General features: G+C 42.1%; 1 protein-coding gene across 1 annotated transcript in view; it reads left to right on the top strand.

Annotated features, from left to right (window-relative positions):
- CCDC162 (uncharacterized) overlaps nucleotides 1-20,870 on the top strand; it is a 150,019-nt gene that overhangs the window by 75,774 nt on the left and 53,375 nt on the right. The window contains exons 21-26 of the mRNA XM_020876610.2: nucleotides 31-188; nucleotides 1,317-1,428; nucleotides 3,034-3,083; nucleotides 4,945-5,121; nucleotides 10,563-10,680; nucleotides 13,650-13,815. Coding sequence (XP_020732269.2) covers nucleotides 31-188; nucleotides 1,317-1,428; nucleotides 3,034-3,083; nucleotides 4,945-5,121; nucleotides 10,563-10,680; nucleotides 13,650-13,815 — 781 coding nt within the window. The remainder of the gene's footprint in view (nucleotides 1-30; nucleotides 189-1,316; nucleotides 1,429-3,033; nucleotides 3,084-4,944; nucleotides 5,122-10,562; nucleotides 10,681-13,649; nucleotides 13,816-20,870) is intronic.

Raw genomic sequence — 20,870 nt, 5'->3', positions numbered from 1 at the left:
TTTTATTCACTTTGGTTTGAAATATTGTAGGAAATAAGTTCTGATCTGAGAAACCATAATGGAGTGGGTCCAACCAGAAGAAGAAATTCCAGAATTGTGAATGGCATAGAAGGCATGCTGTTAGCCCCAATTCCAAAAGTCCCAGATGCCCTTACTCATCCTTCAAAAAGATTCCAGGCTACCAAAAGGTACTGCATGGGGGGAGCAGTGGGGGGTTGTTTATAATAACAAAAGTATCCTCTTTTAAGTCATTTAATACAAGTATTATGGGATTGAAGTATGCCTAAACTCCCAGAGTGACCAGCATGTGTTAAAATTTTTAAGACTTTTTCTGAAAACATTGTGTGAACACTAAGAAGGCTTAGCTTCTTCTAATATGCTCCAGTCTATGAAGGAGAGTCAACAGTTCCCAATTTCAACCTCTTTTCTCTTCTCCCTCTTCTCCTTTATCTTTCTCTTCCTGACTTCCCTCCTTCCCTCTCTATTTTTCAAACTCCAAAGAAGGTAGAACATAAGGAAGAAGAGTATGAGCATGTACAAGTTTTCCACTTCTATTTTAAACAGAAAAGGACAGAACTACCCTCACTATCCTACCAAGGGTTTTTTCCATTGCTTAGAATAATAGAATGGTAACTGTCAAGAGAGGCAGGGCCTCTACAGATATGTATCTATAAACTAGGGACATCCTGTTATATCCTGATCTCTTCTCACTGTGACAAAGAAAGAGATTTGTATTCTGTAATAATTACAAATACTCTGAATAACTAAGGCATACCAATGACACTCTAGTCTAATCCTGGCAAATTTAGAATGAAAAAGAAAATGACAGGCAAATCTTCTCTACTCCTCAAGATGCCATTAATCTGACACATGGCCAGAGTTCAAGTGTCCTAAATCCACATTTCCAGTGTGTGGATGGGAGAATTAAGACCAATGTGTCTAGTCAAGAGGAACCTTACAAGGCCACATCAGTCCAGGGACCCCTACAGTTCAGACCAGGAAGGCACAAAGGGACACTGGGAGTACAAACACTGGGCCAGGCTATGAAGTCTGGGAGTGGGGACGGACTGCTGGTGCATGCTCTAGGGACAGTGTGGTCCCCAAGAAGGATGGTGACACAGCAGCATGCCCCGTGAACAACAGTGAAACACCTGGAGCAAGTGAGGACCACAGAGGCAGAGCTACCTGCTCTCCTGCCGCAGTGCCTAGTTTGCATCCCCGGGTGCTCCTGTCAGTCAGAGAACCTCAAGTTGTCTTCTGGTTCTGTGTGCACTCGTCTCCTGCCTTGGACTCACATGCCTCTGTTCACTTGTCAGGGCTCCGGAAGCTTTCGTGTCTATTCAACTAGAAAAGGTGGGGCTGCGGGACATGATGCTGAATGCCTTCCTCCTCAGGAAACAAGCCATGGCTGACAGAATGAAAAACCTTGTGAGTATAGTAAGAAGGGCTCCCTAAAGATCTCATCATCTTTTACATTTGAGCAAGTAAGAAATCCTTAACTTGGAACCTGTTGCTTTCAGCCTATTTGGATAAAACCATTGAAAATATAAAGAACTGGAAAAGTTCAATAAGAAATAGAAAGGAAGGAAATCAAGCTAATTGCAGTCTAATTTTAAAAATATGTACATTTTTCCAAGGGCACGTATTGCTTTGCCACTTTCTAAACAAAGAATTTCAGTACCTACTTGGAAACATCTGGTGGTTCCTCAGTGACCCACAGGTACTTAGGGGGTTTAGACAAGGTGAGCAAGGGCATTTGCCATCTAGAATTCACCTGTTAGGTTGGTGATATAACCACTATGTTTTTCGGACACTACGACCATGTTTCTATTTAATGGTTTTATACTAACCTAACCTGTGGGTACCGGAGAAGGCAATGGCAACCCACTCCAGTGCTCTTGCCTGGAGGATCCCATGGGCAGAGGAGCCTGGTAGGCTGAAGTCCATGGGGTCGCAGAGAGTCGGACACGACTGAAGTGACTTAGCAGCAGCGACAGCAACCTTTGGGTTGCCATTTCCTTCTCCATAAAATTTAAACCTTTAGTCAATTAAAAGTGCTGCTTAATTTTATGAATATTATTTCATTATTCATTACTTTTTTGATGAGGAAGTCCTTAGGCTAATATATAGTTATTTGGGAATGAAATGACGAGGTTTATCATCTCTAGGCTTTGTTCTTTTATGATTGAAAAGGAAGGACTTCAATTTACCTAATCCAGTTCTACAAATTGATTGTGATGGAAGCTAGGCCTTCTAGATTACTGCTCAGCAATGATGTGGGCAAACGACTCCTTCTGATGAGTACTTAAGTAAATTACTTTGATACATAAATTACTCTTTATAATATTAAAAAAAATACTGACCAAGTGAAAATGTATTAGCTCATTAACTGCCCTTCAGTAATATCCAGTGTCTATCAGATTAGAAAGGATTCAGGCAAGATCATTGTCAGTTTTCTCAAGGTCTGGGATTTTAGCCTACTTATAAGCTAAGAAGGTAGCCTGTTACTTCTCTGAGGATGCTGACAGCGAATGTTAGACTCTTAGGTCAGAGAAAAAGAACTTTGTTACTCACAGCAGAGCCAGCGTCATGAGCCTCATGTTTGTGTCATTTCTCTGCCTCCCAAGTCCCACAGGGGCAACATGGAGGAGCCGAGGTTGTACACAGTTTTGTGTCGCAGTTGAAGAATATTGAGTTTAGGCATCTACCTCTATTATAGCAAACTTGCTCTATTTCATGGAGGGAGACAATACCTCATCCCTCCAGACTGCTCTCTTCGAACATAACCCTGAGAAATGGTTCAGGTAAAGAATGATCAGGGCGTTGAATTCTTGGTGTGCTCACAAGATGTGCAGGAGTAGAAAAGACCCATAGTGGGAGTACCTCCCAATAGGTTGACCTTCAGAAAGAACATCTCAACTGTGTGACCTTCTCCCACTTTAAGTTGGCTATAAGTTTGTGCACATGTATTAGCTTGGGGAATTATTACAGCCAATTGTCTAATAGGAAAACTGTCATTCTCTTTTATCACAGGATGAAATTGGGAAAGTCAAGAGAGATGTTATAGTTGAATATTGCCAGAAGTGAGTATAATATATGTAAACTATACAATCTGATTTCTGACTCTGAACTCAATAAACAGCAGTATTATATAGAAATCTGGACAATTAGTTAGCTGGTTTGTGTTTAAATAAGCCTATTTAACAGTCCTATTGTTGTTGTTCAGACACTATGTCCAACTCTTTGCAATCCTATGGACTGCAGCACAGTCCTTCACCAAGCTTCCCTGTCCTTCACCATCTCCCAGAGTTTACTTAAACTCATGTCCATTTAGTCGGTGATGCCATCCAACCACCTCATCTTCTGTCGTCCCTGTCTACTCCTGCCCTCAGTCTTTCCCAGCATCAGGGTCTTTTCCAGTGAGTCAGCTCTTTGCATCAAGTAGCCAAAGGATTGAAGTTTCAGCTTCAGCATCAGTCCTTCCAATTAATATTCAGAGTTGCTTTCCTTTTGGATTGACTGGATTGATCTCCATACTGTCCAAGGGACTCTCAAGAGTCTTCTCCAATACCACAATTCAAAAGCATCAATTCTTCCGCACTCATCCCTCTTTATATCCAACTCTTGCATCCACATATGACTACTGGAAAAACCATAGTTTTGACTAGACAGACCTTTGTCAGTAAAGTGATATCTCTGCTTTTTAGTATGCTGTCTGGGTTGGTCATAGCTTTTCTTTCAAGGAGCAAGCATCTTTTAATTTCATGGCTGCAGTCACCATCTGCAGTGACTTTGGAGCCCAAGAAAATTGTCTGTCACTGTTTCCACTGTTTCCCCATGTATTTGCCATGAAGTGATGGGACCGAATGCCATGATCTTAGTTTTTTTAATGTTAGGCTTTAAGCCAGCTTTTTCACTCTCTTCTTACACCTTCATCAAGAGGCTCTTTAGTTCCTTTGCTTTCTGCCATTAAGGTGGTATCATCTGCATATCTGAGGTTATTGATATTTCTCCCAGCAGTCTTGATTCCAGCTTGAGCCTCATTCAACCCGGCATTTCTCATGATGTACTCTGCACATAAGTTAAATAAGCAGAGTGACAATATACAGCCTTGACGTACTCCTTTCCCAGTTTTGAGCCAGTCTGTTGTTCCATGTCTGGTTCTAACTGGTGCTTCTTGACCTGCATACAGGTTTCTCAGGAGGCAGGTAAGGTAGTTTGGTGTTCCCATCTCTTTAAGAATTTCCCACAGCTTGTTGTGATCCACACAGTCAAAGGCTTTAGTGTAGTCAATGAAGCTGAAGTAGATGTCTTTCTGGAATCCCCTTGCTTTTTCTATGATCTAGTTAATGTCAACAAGTTGATCTCTGGTTCCTCTGCCTTTCCTTAATCCAGTCTGTACATCTGGAAGTTCTTGGTTCACATACTGTTAAAGCCTAGCTTGAAGGATTTTGAGCATTATTTTGCTAGCATGTGGCGCAATTGTGGGGTAGTTTGAACATTCTTTGGCATTGCCCTTCTTTGGGATTGGAGTGAAAATTGACCTTTTCCAGTCCTGTGGCCACTGCTGAGCTTTCCAAATTTGCTGTCATATTGAATGCAGCATTTTAACAGCATCATCTTTTAGAATTTGAAATAGCTCAGCTGGAATTCCATCACCTCCACTATCTTTTTCATAGTAATGTTTCCTGGATGAAAGCAAATTGAACTGTCCTCTGACACACAGAGGAAGCAGCATCAGAAATGACAGATAAGAGGCACTTGGAAGAGGTTCATGCCTGTGTGTTCAGGCAATAGCAATCTGACCAAGTCAGAAGTTTCTTCCTGACAGAAGTCCTCTATTCTCTTTGAAAAGTCTCCAGGGAGTTGGATCCTCGAACTTCTATGAGAGACTGAACAACTTGAATTCACCTCTGCACGTTATCTCTTCTTCTGACTTTTCAGGTTCAACCAACATATGTCTCACTATGCTCTTCGGGGGCAGATCATAGCATACTGCAACAGCCTGAGAGCCCTACTGGACGATTTCCCTACCATCAGAGATACTTTTTTCATGGTGGGACAACGACAAGAAAAGAAGGGGTTGAGGGACTCCAATGATGGCCTCAAGAATGACCCTAGGTGTGGAATTTTCTTTCAAGCTTGTTATTCCCCCATCCTCTCCCCCACTCCTCCCAGGGGAGAGGTTTATTAAGTTTGGTATTTAACCTTGATCTTCTGTCCAGAAGGGCAAAAGAAAGAGTTAATACTCTAAGAATAAGAGTATCTTTGTATTTGAATACAGAGGGAGTTCTTTGTTTATGAGCTGTATGATTGCTTTTTCAATCTATGAAGTTTTGTTTTGCCCTGGAGTACCCAGAAATTTTCATCAGTCACACCCTTTTACATAAGCCAAAATCTAAAATAAGCAAACAAATAAGTAGACATAGTCTAGAACTGTTGTGGCTTTGAGTATTTTACTCAGTGAAGTAGAAGAAATATTCAGGAAAAAACTAAACTTCAGTGCTTTGGGTAAATCAATGTCCTGTACTTCTCTGATATATAGATAGATACATACATGCATACATATGTAGATACATAGATAGATAGATATTAACTGATAAGAGTGGAGCTGCTTCTATACTTTCTTAGCATGCCTTGTCCAGTTTTCCAAATGTTCTTAATTCAGCCTACCTAGAGTTCACTCACTTGGATGGAGGAGTTGGCATACGTTTGTTGTAAGTGACCACATTTCCTTTAAGGAAAAGAAGGGGGTGTTACATAGTTACATAGACTCCAAGAGCAAGCAGAAACACCCTATAGGGTAAAGTTGACTCCCTCCTTACTCTTTCCCTTATGGCATGGCAGAGAGTTTAGTGCTGAGTAAGGTTAATACTTAATAAATATGACCACAGAACAGAAAGATAGAAGGGAATTGAAAGACCGCTTGTATCAGACCACTCTTTTGCTCCCTTATCATTCATGGATTATTCAACCATTGTTTGTTCAGTGCTTACTTAGTATCAAGCACTTTGCTATGAATATTGGAGTTGCAAAGGTAAATATGTCATTGACTCTGGTCAAGATTAGCTAAAGATGAAGGGACGGAGTTGAGGAATGAGGGTCATGGATAGAGGTCCTTGCCTTATTCCTAAAATAAGGAGTTGGGTTATATTAAGAATAAATATTTTATATTAAATGTTGATTCAACAATGTATTAGTGTCCTGCTAAGGATTCTAAGACACCCCAAGCTTGTGAGATTGTTGTGATTGATTGACAATGACCATGGTCAAGGAAAGGAAGAAAGGAGGCCTCCCTGCTTGTATTGGCCATCTCCTTGACTAGAAGAGTCCCATAAATTCTATAGGTTTAAAAGTCTAAGACACTACTTAATCCTTAAAGGGCTGAAACATAGTGTTTAGTTTTAGCAGAGACACCCTGCCTCTGAACCAGAACCTAAATAGAAAAGGGGCCAGGGGAAGCTCTCCTCCAAAGATGGATGCCTCATGAGGGCTCTGTGCCCTTCATGGCTCTAGGGGAGACTGGAGTCTGGAGACTAGGCTGACACTTGGCCATACTCCCAGGAGCAAGGAGTAGTGGTGTTGGCTGATGGGTGATTGAAGAAGGGACAAAGAGAGAGGACACTAATACTCAAGCCCTTACTGTGTGACAGGCAGACCCACCACTCTCCCACACAGCTGCTTTATGAGGATTATAAGAAAGTACTGTTTCCTTTTTGCAGGGGTAGTCCCAGGCCAGGGTGCAGAGTTTGGCAAGTCAAGTATAGACTGGATTTTAGCTACTGCTGGTTGCCTCAGGACACAAACTGAACAATGGTACATGGTAGCCTTGATGCCAAGAGCTGTATAGCAGTGAATTAAATATGGTTCTTGCCCTTCAGGCAAGAGGAAATAGACAATGACCAAATGTTGTGATAAAGAATAAAATTAAAGTATAACGAAAGAACCAAGAAATATTCAGTATTATCTGAAGGATCAGGGAGGTGGGGATGAAGAACTAGGTGGGCTTCAGGGAAGGGAGTACACTTAACCTGGGTCTTGAAAAGACTAGTGTTTCAGGTGGACAGGGAAAGAAATTCAGTTCAAACTGGGAGCCCCACGTAGATATGAGACAGCATACCTCATGACATGAGACAGTCGTGTGGACCTCCCAGTGGCTCCTGTTCCCGGGTATATGAGGATGAGTTGGGGAAGCAGAATGGATAGTGCAAAGGGCAAGATCCAGAAGTCTGCTCTTTGGCCTTCAACAAACAGGCTTCCTTGGTAGCTCAGATGGCAAAGCATCTGCCTGCAATGCAGGAGACCTAGGTTCAATCCCTGTGTCAGGAAGATCCTCTGGAGATGGAAATGGCAACCCACTGTGGTATTCTTGCCTGGAGAATTCCGTGGACAGTGGAGCCTGGCGGGCTACAGTCCATGGGCTTGCAAAGAGTTGAACATGACTGAGTAACTTTCACTTTCACTTTCAAACAGGGAGAAGGGGGGCAAGATGATTGTTGGTGACCATTTAGGAACCTACTCAAACTGCACAGACAGGAGATGTTTAGTGAAGTTAAATCAGCTAGGTGCTGGATTTAATGCAGAGCTGAATGAGGAGAAGGAAGAGGAATCTAGGATGTTACCCAGAGTCCCTCTGGCTTGTGAATAAAAAGATGGTAGTCTTGCTGTTGTTTAATGGATACAGAATTTCAATTTTGGAAGATGGAAAAAAATTTTTTTCTGGAGATAAATGGTGGTAGGTTGCACAACAGTGTAAATGTACTTAATGCCACTGAAATGTGCACTTAAAAACAGTTAAAATGGTAAATTTTATGTTATGTATGTTTTATCACATTTTTTTAATGGGGGGAAAAAAGAATGGTCATGCCATTAAGAGGACAGATGTGGAAGGGGAGATAATGAATCACAGCTCAGAGGCACCAGCTATGAATTTCTTCCCTTGGTCTCCCAACAAATCTCAGACTCTTCTTATTCTAGATATTATTCACTTTCACATACTTCCATTCCTCCACACATCCATCACAGCATCATGCTTGCAGGTCTAGCTGCCTCCGGAATGTAAGATCCTTGAGGGCAGAGCCTATCTTCACTTCATACCCTGGGTGTGTACCTCTGCCTTGGACCTTGGCTTGAAAGAGAGGATGGGGAGGGGGGAAAATGAGCCCTCAGGAAGTGGAGGCAGTTCCAGACCCTTTGATTCAATTATGAAATAATAGACCATGTCATCATCTGCTGCTAGGAATCTGGTATGAGGCTTAAGGAAGATTTGGAGTTACTGAAAAAAGGAAATGGACATGAGAGCTGATCAAAGGAAAGGAAACCAGTTTTTCCTGGCGTGACACAGCTCAGACTGGAAGCCATTTATTTGTTGCATCAATAAAATTAGCAGTGTGATTTCCTCCAGCTGTGCTCAGCAACATGTGCCTAGAAGCAGAAAGCAGACTAGCTAGAGGGATCCAGAGTTGGGGTTTTGCTAGATGGGCTGTAACTACAAAGAAATAAAGAATTGAATGTGCTAGTGGGAGTGTAGTTCACGTGATTGGCTGTGCTCCTTGTTGATTGTCAGTGTTTCTTTGGAGCACCTTTGAGTAAATTTCAGAGATAGGAACAAAACCAGATTAACCTGGTTTTGATCTGCTCCAGGACAGGATAGTCTGACTTTTGGTGGCTGAAATAAGAGTTCTCCAAGCTAACACCACCATACTTTGTTTCTGAACTTCAAATCACCTAATTAAAACCCTGAGGCTTGAGACTAACCCAAGCAGTGTTTTAAAAATTTTAGGTTTCATATTCAGAATGTTTGATATGGAAAACATTAGATCTCAGTTAAAATGAATTACATTTTATTTTAGGAAATGAAATGAGTCATCTGAATCTCTCCTAAGGACCCAGAAATAATGACAATCAAAAACTGGCCCAATGATTTCCAAAATGCTCTCTAGAAGGTGAAACCCTCCCATTGAGAGTCCTTGCTATAGACAAGGAGTGTGAATGGAAACTGTGCAGAAGAGAGCTGTGGGGTCAATAGGACCTGAGGGGTAAAGAAGGAAGCATCTAAAACCCCTGGATTCTGGTTTTGAGGACTTGGAGGTTATGGTTCTCTTAACACAGGACGAAGCCCAGGATCAGGGTGGGGATGGGGGTGAGGAGTTCAGTTCTTGCCCTTTTGGACTGAGGTGGTCTGAGTCACTGCCAGCCAAGGTGGAGCAGGTTGGGACTGAGGAACTGTAGGGCTTCAGAGGAGCTGGCCATGTTCTATACCCCAGGCAAGACAGTAGGCAACTGGGCTTGTGTGAATCCTTAATCCAGACATATATGAATTATGTTGGTAACAAAAAAACTGCTATACTAGTGCCTAAGAAATGATAAAGTATTGAGTTGGCCAAAAGCTTCATTCAAGTTTTTGTAACATCTTATGGGGAAACCTGAACCAACTTTTTGGCCAACCCAATATTTGAAGAGGGGCTTCCCAGGTGGCAGCTAGTGGTAAAGAACCCTCTTGCCAATGCAGGAGACTTAAGAGATGTGGATTTGATCCCTGGGTTGGGAAGATCCCCTGGAAGAGGGCATGACAACCCAGCCCAGCATTCTTGCCTGGAGAATCCCATGGACACTGGAGCCTGGCAGGCTACAGTCCATGGGGTCTCAAAGAGTCTGACACAGCTGAAGAGGCTTAGCACAATATAGGAAGGAGGAGGGAGACCTTGACAGGAATCTGGTGGGGAAGGAAGGAAAACAGAGGTTGGTCTCCAGAGCCTGAATTCTAGAACTGGACACATCTGTGCTTAAATCTCAACTTCTCTAACGAGTTGGTTAAGCAAGACCTTTGTAACCTGGTCAGTCAGTCAGTCAGTTCAGTCGCTCAGTCGTGTCCAACTTTTTGCGACCCCATGGACTGCAGCACGCCAGGCCTCCCTGTCCATCACCAACTCCAGGAGTTTACTCAAACTCATGTCCACTGAGTTGGTGATGCTCAATCAAAACAGTTCCTATGCTGTTCCTGGTTCATAGAGGAGAAAATGGAGGCCCTACCAGGTTAGAGGATGAGATGGTTGGATGGCATCACCAACTCGAGGAGTTTACTCAAACTCATGTCCATTGAGTTGGTGATGCCATCCAACCATCTCATCTCTAACCTGGTAGGGCCTCCGTTTTCTCCTCTATGAACCAAGAACAGCATTGGAACGTCCCAAGTTTGTCATAAAAATTAGGTGAGAAAATTGTCACCCCCAGTATGGTGTCAGCACCTAATTCATGCCGTCTCTGCTTCCTTTCCTATCACACCTTTCCCTGCGTCTGTGCCCACGCTTTCCTCCCAACACAGCTGAGGCTAAAACCAGCCCAACTGCTCTTCTCCCGGTGAGTTATTTATAACTGTGTCCCCTTGTGAGCTGCCTGAAAAGGAGTCCTGCTGCCCTCGGGTTTAGACACTGGGTGTGTGTGTCACCGCAGTGCGGGCTCTGGCACTGCGGCTGGAGGGTGGAGGTATAAATAGTTCACACTGGGAGCCCCCTTTAGAGAGAGAAACACTGTGCTACTGGAAATCTCTTCTCACACCGCAGGAGTTTTCAGCCCCGGCCACGGCGTTTGCTGTCTGCTGATGGGAAAGTCTTCCTCAACTTATGGTTCATACCCCATCCTTCTGAAGTGCTGGTTATGTTCAAAACTCTGCCAGAAAAGGTTTGTATTTTTTTATGTGTGCCAGAATGGAAACTGGCTGTTTTTATGTCCCCCAGTTAAACATGTCAGTTTCAGAGAATATCTCTTGTTGGGTTTTTTTTCCCAGGAACATTTAATAGCTGAAATCTCTCAGCTTCTCATATTTTTGCTTGCTTTATTATAATTTCCCTTGTGCCTCGTTATTTCATCGTCCTCCTTCTCCGTGGTCATTACTGAACACTAATGGAGCTTCTGAGACTCCTTATTAATCCTTAATTTCCTCCCCAGCGCCAAGAAAACCCCACCCTGATGTGTTGAAGCTGAGCTCACACTTAATCACAGTAATTAGCTGGTTCCTGTTTTTTGAGGAGTTCGTCTAAATGTCTCATTTACTGATAAAGGGTAACCATTAAAAAGAATAGATATATTAAAAAAAAAAGAATAGATATAGAAATACATAATGCATTCAAGTATTAACTAAATAAAATGCAGTTTTGAAAATGGCAATTTGCAAACATTCTGATTTTTCTTTTTAAGTGAAAACCTGTTTAGCAATCTAGGTTTCTCACCCTTTCTCCCGCCCACCCCCCCCCCAACTTTTTTGAGGTGTGGGGCTTCCCTGGTGGCTCAGATGGTAAAGAATCTGCCTGAAATGCAGGAGATCCTGGTTCAGTCCCTGGGTCAGGAAGATCCCCTGGAGAAGGGATTGGCAAGCCACTCCAGTATTCTTGCCTGGAGAATTCCATGGACAGAGGGCTACTACAGTCCGTGGGGTTGCAGAGTCAGACGTGACTGAGCAACAAATACTTGCTGCTGCTGCTGCTAAGTCGCTTCAGTCGTGTCTGACTCTGTGCGACCCCATAGATGGCAGCCCACCAGGCCCCTCTGTCCCTGGGATTCTCCAGGCAAGAACACTGGAGTGGGTTGCCATTTCCTTCTCCAATGCATGCATGCATGCTAAGTCGCTTCAGCTGTGTCCGACTCTGTGTGACCCTATGGACAGCAGCCCATCAGGCTCCTCTGTCCACAGGATTCTCTAGGCAAGAATACTGGAGTGGCTTGCCATTTCCTTCTCCCATCTAATACTTATTGAGGTGTAATTAACAAATAAAATTGTATATATTTAAATTGTACAGCTGATGACTTGATATACATTATAAAATGATTACCACAGTTAATACATTCATCACCTCACATAGTTACTTTTTTTGTTTTTTGGAGGTAAGAATGCTTATCCAACTCTAACATAATTTCAAGTATACAATACAGTGTTATTAACTATAGTCACCATGCTGTACATTAGATCCTCAGAACTTATTTATCTTATAAATAGTTTGTACCTCTTGACCACATCACACCATTTCCCCCATCCCCTGGGGGAAATTACCTTTCTGTAAGTTTGACCTTCATTTTTAGATGCCACATAAGAGTGAGAGCATATAGTGTGTCTTTCTCTGTGGCTTACTTCACTTAGCATAATGTCATTCGAGTTTACCCATGTTGTTGTAAATGGCAGTTCTTTTTTATGTCTGAATAATATTCCTGTGTGTGTGTATGCTTGTGTGTGTGATGTTTTCTTTATCTATTTATCCATACACTGGACACTCAGGTTGTTTCCATATCTTGGCTATTGTGAGTAATGCTACATGGAAGTGCAGATAATCTCCTTAACATATTGATATATTTCCTTTGATATATCCCCAGAAGTGGGTTTGCTGGATCATATATGATAATCTTACATGCAACAGAATGAAACTGGATCCCTGTCTTACACCAATCACAAAAATTAACTTCAGGTGCATTAAAGATAACTGTTAAGACTGGAAACTATAAAATCTTAGTAGAAAACCGGGAAAAAAACTCTTTGACACCAGTCTTGGCAATGATTTTTTTGGATACAACAAGAGCATAGGTAACAAGGGCACAAATAAACAAGTGAGATAATATCAAACTAAAAAAGCCTCTGCTGACAAAGGAACAAATCAATGGACAGAGAAGGCAACCTACATAATGCGAGAAAATATTTGCAAGCTATATATACCTAAAATATGTCAGGAACTCATATAACTCAATAGCAAAAGCAAGAACAAAACAAAGAAAAAAATTTTAAACCTATAATCTGATTTTAAAATGGTCAAAATAGACATTTTTCCGAAGGAGACATACCAATGACCAACACATAAATGAAAAGGTGTTCAACATCACTAACCATCAGGGAAATGCAAATCAAAACTGTGATAAGATATCACCTCACACCTGTTAGGATGGCTGTTACTATAAAAGACAAGAGAACAGCTGTTGGTGAGGCTGTGGAGAAAAGGGAACATTTGTGCACTCTTAGTAGGAATGACGACTGGTGAAGTCATGATGGAAAACAGTGTGGAGATTCCTCAAAAAATTAGAAATAGAACTACACTTTGCTTCATTTATTCACCATGAAAATTTTTTAGGGCTTTTAAAAAATATAAAGCTGCTACTTTCTGCAGTTAAGTCATAATTTTTCTCTTTTCCTTTGCTGAATGTTGATATTTAAGATTCATTGTTTGTTTTTTAGTCTTGTGTTTAAACTATGTTGACAAGTAGTTATGTTTTCCTTACAGGAAGGAAGAAATAACAGCCCTCAGGGCAATGTTGTCTGAATATGAGTCCCTGCTAGGAATTTATTTGTGAACTTTGTAATTCGTTGACATTGGTAATACAATCATATTTTGATGTGTTTTTGGCCACCAATGGCTTTAAAGAAAGAGAAACACATTGTTTTAATTCCCTAGCAGGAGTTACCTTGTCAAAAGACATATATAACCCGAGTTCATGAAAAGTTTGTTGTTCACTTTTTCAGATACTATCCTGTAGCTATTATCATGTATTATTCTGTGAAAATGTTTATTTAAAAATTCTTAAATATATTGTCCCTAATCAATGCTCATATATTTTTGTATCACCTTAGAAATGTCTTGAAACTTATTTCTTTGTATTGATTTTACTCACAGGCAGCTTTTAGAGCCTTAAAGCTAACTCTGCAGCTCATAGCCCCTCTTCATGACATTGTGGCCTACCTTTTCAGTTTTGCTAAACTTGGAAATTGTCCAGCATGTTTTGAATTTCCTCTGAGTCCTAACCCTCTGAGAGGTGACTGGGGAGGAACTGAGGGTATTGGTAAGTGATTAAAGGTGATTAAAATTGCCTTCAATATTCAGTTGAAATTCCATGATGTGCTTTTTTTTTTAGCTTTATCGAGGCATAGTTGAAGAATAAAATTTGAGTGAACAATGTAATATTTGATATACATATACAGTATACACTATGGAAAGATTTCCCCCATCTAATTAATTACTGTGAAGCCCTTAATGCTCAGAAAGATAGAGAAGTCGCTCAGTCACGTCTGACTATTTGTGATCCCATGGACTGTAGCCTGCTAGGCTCCTCCCTCCATGGGATTTTCCAGGCAAGAGTACTGAAGTGGGTTGCCATTTCCTTCTCCAGGGGATCTTCCTGACCCAGGGATCGAATCCAGGTCTCCCACATTGCAGGCAGACACTTTACTGTCTGAGCCACCAGGAATGCTCAGAAAGACAGGACTAAAATATTTCCTCATAAATGACAGAATGGCAAAGGGAAAGTTCCATCATATACTGTCTCCAAACTGATTGATTCCACATTTGTTGGCTAAACCACGAAGTATGCCAAGTCAGAATTGGGGAGCCTGGGGTTTTGCCCTGCCTCTGTCACTTGATTACTGGAGGCTGGGCTCTTTACTCTCTGGGTCTCTGTTGTCATCTGTAGAATAAGGCTGATGATACCTGTCTTAGAAGGTGGTTCTGCGGATTAGAATATGAAGAAGTTTAGAAGGATGTACAAGTACCCTTTAAATACTAGTTTGCTTTCATTTGCTTTCCCCTCCTGGCCTTCCTGAACTAGTGTGGCAAGGTCAAAGCCAAGTATTCACTGTCAAAAGCTTGCAGACAGCCCTTAGGTAGCTAACAATGACCTAGTTGGTAGTCCTATTAGTAAGAACAATTGAGCTTTTAGTTTTGTATGCCCATTGCTAATCCAGGAACTCCAACTCAGCATAATTTCTCAGATAAACACATGAGATAAAGACACTGAGGATGCTTAGTAAACTGGGTTTATCAGAAGCAGTGAAACTAGTCTTACTATTTTAATAATTTGACTCCCATCCAAATTATGTCATTAGTCATGTAAATATTAATTAATTGATAGCAATATATTATAACATAGTAGCCAAGGATTTTAAAGTGTGAGAAGAGCCAAAACAATGAGGTACAATCCCTATTTAAAGTGATCTTAAAACAAATGTGATATAATTTGAATCTATTCCTCTCTGGCCAGTGCATCAAGGAAGTGTTTGTGGGAGGTTCTGACTTGTTCCAGGAGGAAAACTGATGCCTGTATCTGAGGAGAGCCAGCATGAAGGAATGGGATTGATGCTGCCCCAGCAGAGAAAGCTCAGAATTACTGCAGGCCTACTAGCAAGTCTTCAATAAGCACCAAAAAATTACAGAAGTTCCAAAACACTCTTAGCTCCTTTCCTTTTGCTAATCTGGGGACTGTTGTAAAAGGGGTTTACTCAGAAAATAAACTAAAATGCTCTCAGTAGAGCTGCATGTTGGGAGGGTATAGAGCTGGACGTTAGTTGAGGAAAAGAAGAAAGGAGGATAGGCCAGGAAAAATGCCACCCCCACCTTGAGAAGGGGAGACAGGTGTTATATGGAGGTGAGAAAGAGCCAGAGCTGTGTTTCCAGAAGAAGTCCCTGCATAGGAAGTTCTAAAGCAGTTGGGAGGGGAGAAGCCCACAGTGGAGATGATCTGGGGGAACCTACCCCCACTTGAATCAATGGAGTAAAATAAGAGGGCTTGTTCTGGAGGAGGAAGAAAAGAGGATGCTGGTGAAGGTAACAGGCAGGACTACACGTGGCCAGTCCAGAAGGACGAACCCACCAGTGCAACACTGAGGGATAGTACAAAATAAGGCCCAATTGTTGAGGACCTAGAATTGAGGATGAAGGAAATTGGTTTCTTACTATTTATATGCTTTTAAACTGGAAACCATTGAAATATCCGGGGGTCCAGGCTTTCCGAGGTGTGCAATTAGAGACCTATGTGTTGTCATGTTGCCAGTAAAAACATTTGTGCTCCAGGGAGAATGTACAAAGTTTTACATACTTTGCTTTGCTGAAAATAGATAAAGAGCAAACTGAACTAAAAAAAATTCCACTGTAAGATAATCATCTTTTTTAAAGGCCAGGCTGCTTAGTTCCTGGCCTGCTTCCCAGAGGAGGCAAGGAGAACTAAGGTGAAAAGATGAGATGGATCTGATCATATACCCACCCAACTCCCTTTAGCCATTTCAGAATTATTTGGAGTTAGATAAAAGGACTTAGGTAGACTTATGTACTTAAAAAAAATTTTTTTTAAAGAAACACTTCAAATTTCAGCTGTGGTCCTCCCACTTGACAGAAGAAGCAGCTCTTAGACACTGTGGACTGGTTCTGTGGACCCGGCCAAATTCTCTCCTTCCCTGAAGGCCAGCAGCTCCCTTTGGAGTCAGTGTGAAGCAGAGGATGTAATCAGAATGTGGGAGTTTACATTGTGATTTCCTTATAAAGGATTAGGAGACCAAAGCAACCCAGACACTACACACTGAATTTAGGGTTTCAGGAACAAAAGGTACTGGCTCTGAGTATTCACGTGGAGGCTGGGCCACCGTGATGCTTCTCCTTCTGATTTCCCACACGGAACCCTCCTGTGGAAAGGCACAGAAAAGCCTCATTTGTTTCCTAGTGGAGAGTCTCCTCCTTCCCCCACTACCGCCCCCCTCCACGACCACATGCAACCACCTGCCCCATCCTCCCGGAGAGGCTGCCTTCCCTGCCCGTGCCCACCATCCCTGCTCCCTCTGAGCAGTGCAACCCCACAGAAAAAGGCCCAAAGGAGGAGCATTATCAGAGTGTAACTGAGAAAAGGTAGGCCCTCCTCTGTACCTGTATTTTAATGTAATGCCAGCTGCCAGCACATAACAGATTTGCTGGGAAGTGACCGTGTGAAAGTGCACACACAGCATTTTATAAACAATAATGGAAATAATGAAAAGAGAAAAATCACGCATAATCCAACTATTCTAACAAGTGAAATAATTTTACTTCCTTCTAACCCTTGCTCAAATACATTTTCAGTTCAGTTCAGTTGCTCAGTCAAGTCTGACTCTTTGCGACCCCATGAATCACAGCATGCCAGGCCTCCCTGTCCATCACCAACTCCTGGAGTCTACTCAAACTCATGTCCATCAAGTATGTGATGCCATCCAACCATCTCATCCTCTGTCATCCCCTTCTCCTCCTGCCCCCAATCACTCCCAGCATCAGGGTCTTTTCCAATGAGTCAATTCTTCACATGAGGTGGCCAAAGTATTGGAGTTTCAGCTTCAGCATCAGTCCTTCCAATGAACACCCAGGACTGATCTCCTTTAGGATGGACTGGTTCGATCTTCTTGCAGTCCAAGGGACTCTCAAGAGTCTTCTCCAATACCACAGTTCAAAAGCATCAATTCTTCAGCCCTCAGCTTTCTTCACAGTCCAACTCTCACATCTATACATGACCACTGGAAAAACCATAGCCTTGACTAGACGGACTTTGTTGGCAAAGTAATGTCTCTGCTTTTTAATATGCTATCTAGATTGGTCATAACTTTCCTTCCAAGGAGTAGGCATCTTTTAATTTCATGGCTGCAATCACCATCTGCAGTGACTTTGGAGCCCCCAAAAAAAAAGTCTGACACTGTTTCCACTGTTTCCCCATCTATTTCCCATGAAGTGATGGACCAGATGCCATGATCTTAGTTTTCTGAATGTGGAGCTTTAAGCCAACTTTTTCACTCTCCTCTTTCACTTTCATCAAGAGGCTCTTTAGTTCATCTTCACTTTCTGCCATAAGGGTGGTGTCATCTGTGTATCTGAGGTTATTGATATTTCTCCTGGCAATCTTGATTCCAGCTTGTGCTTCTTTCAGCCCAGTGTTTCTCATGATGTACTCTGCATGTAAGTTAAACAAGCAGGGTGACAATATACAGCCTTGACGTACTCCTTTTCCTATTTGGAACCAGTCTGTTTTTCCATGTTCAGTCCTAAGTGTTGCTTCCTGACCTGCATACAGGTTTCTCAAGAGGCAGGTCAGGTGGTCTGGTATTCCCATCTCTTTCAGAATTTTCCACAGTTTATTGTGATCTACACAGTCAAAGGCTTTGGCATAGTCAATAAAGCAGAAATAGATGTTTTTCTGGAACTCTCTTGCTTTTTGGATGATCCAGCGGATGTTGGCAATTTGATCTCTGGTTCCTCTGCCTTTTCTAAAACCAGCTTGGACATCTGGAAGTTCTCAGTTCACGTATTGTTGAAGCCTGGCTTAGAAAATTTTGAGCATTACTTTACTAGCGTGTGAGATGAGTGCAATTGTGCGATAATTTGAGCATTCTTTGGGATTGCCTTTCTTAGGAATTGGAATGAAAACTGACCTTTTCCAGTCCTGTGGCCACTGCTGAGTTTTCCAAATTTGCTTGCATATTGAGTGCAACACTTTCACAGCATCATCTTTCAGGATTTGAAACAACTCAACTGAAATTCCATCACCTCCACTAGCTTTGTTTGTAGTGATGCTTTCTAAGGTCCCCTTGACTTCACATTCCAGGATGTCTGGCTCTTGGTGAGTGATCACACCATTGTGATTATCTGGGTCGTGAAGATCTTTTTTGTACAGTTCTTCTCTGGAGAAGGAATTGGCAACCTACTCCAGTATTCTTGCCTGGAAAATCCCATGGACAGAGGAACCTGGTAGGCTATAGTCCACGGGATCGCAAAGAGTCAGACATGACTGAGTGACTTCACTACTGTGTATTCTTGCCACCTCTTCTTAATATCTTCTGCTTCTGTTAGGTCCATACCAATTCTGTCCTTTATCGAGCCCATCTTTGTATGAAATGTTCCCTTGGTATCTCTAATTTTCTTGAAGAGATCTCTAGTCTTTCCCATTCTGTTGTTTTCCTCTATTTCTTTGCATCGATCACTGAGGAAGGCTTTCTTATCTCTCCTTGCTATTCTTTGGAACTCTCCATTCAAATGGGAATATCTTTCCTTTTCTCCTTTGCTTTTGGCTTCTCTTCTTTTCACAGCTATTTGTAATGCCTTCTCAGACAGCCATTTTGCTTTTTTGCATTTCTTTTCCATGGGGATGATCTTGATCCCTGTCTCCTGTACAGTGTCACGAACCTCCGTCCATAGTTCCTCAGGCACTCTGTCTATCAGATCTAGCCCCTTAAATCTATTTCTCACTTCTACTGTATAATCATAAGGGATTTGATTTAAGTCATACCTGAATGGTCTAGTGGTTTTCCCTACTTTCTTCAACTTCAGTCTGAGTTTGGCAATAAGGAGTTCATGATCTGAGCCACAGTCAGCTCCCAGTCTTCTTCTTGCTGACTGTATAGAGCTTCTCCATCTTTGGCTGCAAAGAATATAATCAATCTGATTTTGGTGTTGACCATTTGGTGATGTCCATGTGTAGAGTCTTCTCTTGTGTTGTTGGAAGAGGGTGTTTGCTATGACCAGTGCATTCTCTTGGCAGAAGTCTATTGGCCTTTGCCCTGCTTCATTCTGTACTCCCAGGCCAAATTTGCCTGTTACTCCAGGTGTTTCTCGACTTCCTACTTTTGCATTCCAGTCCCCTATAATGAAAAGGACATCTTTTTGGGTGTTAGTTCTAAAAGGTCTTGTAGGTCTTCATAGAGCCATTCAACTTCAGCTTCTTCAGCCTTACGGGTCGGGGCATAGGCTTGGATTACTGTGATATTGAATGGTTTGCCTTGGAAACGACCAGAGATCATTCTGTCTTTTTTGAGATTGCATCCAAGTACTGCATTTCAGACTCTATTGTTGACCATGATGGCTACTCCATTTCTTTTAAGGGTTCCTGCCCACAGTAGTAGGTATAATGGTCATCTGAGTTAAATTCACCCATTCCTGTCCATTTTAGTTCGCTGATTCCTAAAATGTCAACATTTACTCTTGCCATCTCCTGTTTGACCACTTCCAATTTTCCTTGATTCATGGACCTAGCATTCTAGGTTCCTATGCAATATTGCTCTTTACAGTATCGGGCCTTGCTTCTATCACCAGTCACATCCACAACTGGGTGTTGTTTTTGCTTTGGTTCCATCTCTTCATTCTATCTGGAGTTATTTCTCCACTGATCACCAGTAGCATATTGGGCACCTACTGACCTGGGGAGTTCCTCTTTCAGTATCCTATCATTTTTCCTTTTCATACTGTTCGTGGGGTTCTCAAGGCAAGAATACTGAAGTGGTTTACCGTTCCCTTCTCCAGTGGACCACATTCTGTCCAACCTCTCCACCATGACCCGTCCATCTTGGGTGGCCCCACATGGCATGGCTTAGTTTCATTGAGTTAGACACGGCTGTGGTCCTGTGATCAGATTGGCTCGTTTTCTGTGATTATGGTTTTAGTATGTCTGCCCTCTGATGCCCTCTCACAACAGCGACCGTCTTACTTGGGTTTCTCTCACCTTGGATGTGGGGTATCTCTTCACGGCTGCTCCAGCAAAGCGCAGCCGCTGCTCCTTACCTTGTACGAGGTCACCCCTCCTGACCTTGAACTGTAAAATACAGTTTACAGAGCTTTAATCACAGGGTATGTGCAACTTTATATTCTTTTTTCATTGTCATTGCAGGGGATTATAAACTTTTTCTACTGGTTACTGCATAGCCTGACAGAGTGTATTGCTTGTAGACCAAGCACACTAGACCTTGAACAAATAAGGCTCACCAACTACCCCTCCTCCTATCCACCACAAAATTCTTTGAGTTCTTGTACAATTTCCTGTGACTCCTCTTCTGGTGGAAGTTTCTTTTCAGCCCGATATGACCATCAGATTTATAAAGGATTCATAAAAAGTCTACTGATTGACCCCAATTCTTTTGTGGTTGGAAAAATATCCCCCAAACATTCTTCTGTTATGTGTAAAACATCAAATGGTTATGAAATCTGGACTGCTCATCCTTTTCTAAAGTCAAGAGCCCATATTGCAAGTAATATTGGCAACCATTCTCAGACCTGGTTCTGCCCTGATCAGGTTCTCATGGACAGCCTCCCTTTTCTCAGTCCCCTGCCTTCCATGCCGGAAAC

Source organism: Odocoileus virginianus, chromosome 19 (genome assembly GCF_023699985.2).
Source record: "Odocoileus virginianus isolate 20LAN1187 ecotype Illinois chromosome 19, Ovbor_1.2, whole genome shotgun sequence".
Taxonomy (NCBI): Eukaryota; Metazoa; Chordata; class Mammalia; order Artiodactyla; family Cervidae; genus Odocoileus; species Odocoileus virginianus.
This window is presented reverse-complemented; position numbering and strand designations above follow the sequence as displayed.